This window comes from Loxodonta africana, chromosome 8, assembly GCF_030014295.1.
Source record: "Loxodonta africana isolate mLoxAfr1 chromosome 8, mLoxAfr1.hap2, whole genome shotgun sequence".
In the NCBI taxonomy this organism is placed as follows: domain Eukaryota; kingdom Metazoa; phylum Chordata; class Mammalia; order Proboscidea; family Elephantidae; genus Loxodonta; species Loxodonta africana.
The window spans coordinates 120,805,771-120,810,112 of record NC_087349.1 but is presented as its reverse complement, the minus strand read 5'-3'; the positions used below and the strand labels follow the sequence as shown (position 1 = coordinate 120,810,112).

General features: G+C 58.6%; 1 protein-coding gene across 1 annotated transcript; it reads right to left on the bottom strand.

Moving 5' to 3' along the window:
* Positions 1 to 214: 214 nt before the first annotated feature.
* On the bottom strand, positions 215 to 3,891 carry MYL7 (myosin light chain 7). Its single transcript, XM_023558615.2, has 7 exons — positions 3,856 to 3,891; positions 2,796 to 2,848; positions 2,170 to 2,359; positions 1,889 to 1,964; positions 1,118 to 1,634; positions 897 to 945; positions 215 to 365 (listed from the first exon to the last, which is right to left on the bottom strand). Exons 1-7 carry the CDS (start codon positions 3,889 to 3,891, stop codon positions 264 to 266), a joined length of 1,023 nt encoding a protein of 340 aa, XP_023414383.2. The 3' UTR covers positions 215 to 263.
* Between the last annotated feature and the right edge of the window lie 451 nt (positions 3,892 to 4,342).

The following is a 4,342-nucleotide window of genomic DNA, read 5'->3' as shown; positions in this document are numbered from 1 at the left end:
CCTTCCCCCAGAGCTAACAGAGAAAGCCTTCCCAGGAGCTGGTGCTCTGAATTCCGAGTTCTAGCCACCAGGACTGTGAGATACTAAATTTCTATTTGTCAAAGCCATCCACTTTGGTATTTCTGTTACAGCAGCACATAACTAAGACAGTCCCCTTGGCTGCCCCCACCATCTGCCACAGACAAGCCACCACAGCAGGTCTAATTTAGCAAGTTTATTGAGGATCCCACAGGCCTGAGCCCTCCCCGGTGGCCCGGCTCCCGTCACTCCTCTTTCTCATCTCCGTGGGTGATGATGTAACACAGGGATTTGTAGTCGATGTTCCCTGCCAGGTCCATGGGTGTCAGGGCGAACATCTGCTCAACCTGGAGGAGGCACTGGTGAGGGACAGCCTTGGCCCCTGGCACAGCCCAGCAGACAGGCATGGAGGGGCTGGGGGCAGGAGGGGTCCTGGAGAGACCCGAGGGAGACCTGGGACCCGTACCTCTCTCTCCCCCAGCGGCGTGTTAGCTCGTAGCCTTTCTGCTGTCTGATATGGGGCTCTGGGCACATGGCCACATGGAGGTGCCTCCCAAGATTCTACGTCTGCACCCTCCTGCCCCGCATGTGCAGGGCACCCCTCCAGTTGCTCCGGCATGCTCCCGCTCACCTGCTGGAGCACCTGGGCCTCTGCACACACGCACACACAGCCCTCTCTGCCTGGTACATCCCCTTCGTCTTCTAACGCCACCCTCAGAGTGCCCATTACACTGGGTCCGGGTCTTTCCTGCTGGCTCTGAGCCTCTCAAGGGCAGGGGCTGGGCTTGTTCTGTTCACCAAGGTATTCCCAGGCCCTTCCTGGCTGGGGCCCAGAGTAGAAGTCAGGAAATGGGACTGAAGTAGCCAAGATGCCTCACCTCAGCCAGAGAGAACTTGTCTGCCTGGGTCAGGAGGAGCTGCTTGAACCTGGAAGAATGGAGAAGGCCACAGAGGGGCCAGCTGCATGGAGACTGGGCGGGAGCTCCCACTGCCCACTCACGAAGGTGACAAGAAGGCCCCCCAAATTAAGGCAGCCGCCCTCACAACAGTCTGGGGTGGAGACCCAGCAGAGTACCCGTACCCAGTCATTCACACTTACTCATCCTTGTTCACCACCCCCTGGCCACTGGGGTCAAACATGCGAAAGGCACTCAGGATAGCCTCCTCAGGGTCCGTCCCTGGGGTGGAGAAAGCCGGGCAAGCACCCACCCCCTCAGCCAACTGGCCCCACCCAGGAAGAGTCCCAGGGTACGCATGGAGCCCCCTATCTCCTACTGATACAAAGTGTCCCTTGGGGACCAGAGGGGACGAGGCAGGGAGAAGGTCGGGACTTAGGGTTAGGAAGTGGACCTGAAGGCCCATTTGCTCACTCTGGAGTTGGGACTTTGCCGGCAGTGCCTGTGGGACGTTGGGGAGGTCCATGCAGTGGGGCCACCTTCTCTGGGCCTGTGTGGCCACTGGAGATGGAGACCAGGCAGAAGCAGGAGGAGGGTCCCGAACACCCAGCTCACCATTAAGCTTCTCCCCAAAAAGTGTGAGGAAGACAGTGAAGTTGATGGGGCCCTTTCCCTCCTGCAGCATGGCGTCCAGCTCCTCGTCAGGGACACTCAGCTTCCCTGGGGACAGGGACAGGAGTGGACACAGGGACACTGGACTGTCCTCCCCTCCTTCCCAGCCTCAGCTCAGGGCAGGGAAGGAGGGGGAAGGGGAGAAGTGGAAGAAAAGTGTGGAAAGAGGGGAGGGAGGGTGGTGCGAGCAGGCTGGGAGCAGAGGGTGGAGAGGGCAGAGGGATGTCCTCGGGAGGGGTGGGGCTGGTATCTAGCAGAGGCCCTTGTAGGGATGGGTTGGGGTGGGAGAAGAGCTCACGAACCAAGCTGGGAGTAGGTCTCCCTCAGGTCAGACTTGCAGATGATACCGTCCCGGTTCTGGTCGATGCAGCTGAAGGCCTGTGAGGTGAGGGGCAGGGTCTCCCACAGGAACCAGCTCCCCACCCCCTTGGAAGGCAGGAGGTAGGAGAGTCCTGGGTGGTGTGAGGAGCAGGGGCCAGGGGAGGCCTGGGGAGGCCTGGGGAGGCTCTGGGCAGCACCAGGGCTACTGACCTAGAGAGAAGGGGATGTTTGTGGGGCAGGGCTTTGGGCTTGGGGCACTCACTTCCTTGAATTCCTGGATCTGGGCTTGTTCGAACATGGAAAACACGTTGGAAGAGCCACGTTGGGCCTGTTTGGTGGCTGCAGCCTTGCCCCGGGTGCCTGTCTTCCTGCTGGCCTGCAACACTGTGGGTGGGAGGGGTCCTCTCCCTCTCCCTGCAGTCCACCCCCCGCATACCCTCTGAGACACTCCTCTTCCTCATCCCTGGGATCGCCTCTGGGGCCCCATGCAGGCCCAGGACTAGTGGGGAGCACCTTCAATAGCTGGGGCTCCCAGGCTACCTCTCTCCTCCTTGGCAGCCTGCCTCCAGGGAGCTGGTTCTGCTCTCCTAACCCAAAGGCAGCGGTGCAACAGCACTTGTGAGTCTGCCAGCCTTATAGCCCTACCTGGCACTTACCATCCTTTCAGTCCGATCTCTGTGTCCCTGCTGTGGGTCGGTGGCTGCACAGGGCCCACAGCCTGCTTTATGTGTCAGCCTTATCACCTGGTGGGCCAAATAAGGAGAGAAGCCAAGGACAGGCCCAAACTTGGCAGTCCCTGCCTGGGCTGGGGCAGATGAAAACCCCTGCAGATTCCAGCCACATTCCTGTGATCTCCAGGCCTCCATTGGGTTTCCTTCACAGACTCACTTGACATGGCATGTCATCCACTCCAGGTTAGATCCGGTTGATGCGAAGTCCAGCTGAGAGCAGAGGAGGCTCAAAGTCTGCCCGTTGCAGATGCAGCATGAAGGATCCCCCACCTGGGGACCACAGACCTCCTAAATTTGGCCTCAGTGTCTTGTCCTTCACAGAGGGCTGGGACCATCCCTCCTGCAGGTCCAGCTCAGCACCTGGCCAGCCCAACAGGACAGCAGAGGTTGAAAGGCTGCTGGCCCCGCCTGGCTTGGAAGGGCAGTAGGTGGTTCTGAAGATGGATCTCACGAGGTTTCAGTGAACATTCCCCTCTGGGCGGATGGTGACCTCAAATAGGACTCTTTGGTTGGCTTTGGGGCAATTCTGGGGTGATAGGGACATGTGGGTCTGGCTGTTCTCCCACCTCCAGGCCTTTGCTGTGTCTGTTGCCCTGCCTGCAGCACCTCCCTGTGGACACTGCCATCTCTGCTTTTTGAGATCTCAGAGTCCCTCAAACTCCCTCTCAAACTCCACCTCCCTCAGGAAGCTCCCCGGAGGTCTGTGCCCCTTATGTGGTATGGTTTCTGTGGCCTGGAGACTGTGGCTCTGATGTCTGTAACCCCTTGTCTCCCAGCTCTGTGCTTCCAGGGTGCCCAGGTGTGTTGATATCTGTGTTCCCAGAGGGACCAGCACCTGCTGATGGGTACACTGGAATGTGACACAGTATCATATGATGCTTATGGGACCACCGTGGTGGGCGCAGAGCAGACTGTCTGGACCCCAGGCATCCTCGTGGACCCCCGTGAAAGTGAGTCATGAGCTCAGGGCAGCGAGGCCTTTCCCAGAGCCCCTCTTGTGGCTGCGGCCTGCCTGAGCTTCAGTGGGCAGTGGGTCAGCCCAGCCCCTTGCCTGGGTGTGGGGTATGGGGTGTGGGGCGGGAGCGGGAGGGGCTGTCTTTTGGGCCAGAGTGCAGTTGTCTACCAGCTCCTCCCTGGCTGAGGGTGCAGAGGAGGCGATGGGGCTGCAGGGAACCTTCCAGAGGTCAACCACGTGGGCTCAGCTGCAAAGCGCCCACCTTTGCCCCCTCCCCTGGAGCATGGCCTGTGTTCATCGGGGGCCTTCCCTCAGCTTGGCCTTCAGAGTGAGGGGTGAGGGGGAATGCAGGGAGAGACTGGTTGATAGAGAGAGGGTTCTCATCCCACCGAATCCAACATCCTCTTATGTATAACAAATATTTAATAACACCTTCTTTACTATCCTGGGCATCCTTGAGTAGTGCAAAGAGTTAATGCACTTGGCTGAGAAACAAAACGTTAGAGGCTCAAGTCCGCCCAGAGGTGCCTCAGAAGAACGGCCTGGTGATCTACATCCAAAAAATCTGCCACTGAGAACCTCATGGAGCACAGTTCTACTCTGACCATACATGGGGTATCATGGGTTGAATTATGTCCCCCCAAACATGTGTTAGGCCATGTGTGGTTGTCCTCCATTTTGTGATTGTAATTTCATGTTGAGAGGATTAGGGTGAGATTGTAACACCGTCCTCACTCAGGTCACCTCCC

What these genes read in the sequence shown, in the direction of transcription:
- MYL7 (XM_023558615.2), bottom strand. Translation starts at nt 3,891, where the DNA reads ATGAACACAGGCCATGCTCCAGGGGAGGGGGCAAAG. An exon ending in AGATCCAGGAATTCAAGGAA is followed by an intron (nt 1,965 to 2,169) that starts GTGAGTGCCCCA and finishes CTCACCTCACAG; the next exon opens with GCCTTCAGCTGCATCGACCA. An exon ending in GGAGACCTACTCCCAGCTTG is followed by an intron (nt 1,635 to 1,888) that starts GTTCGTGAGCTC and finishes CCCTGTCCCCAG; the next exon opens with GGAAGCTGAGTGTCCCTGAC.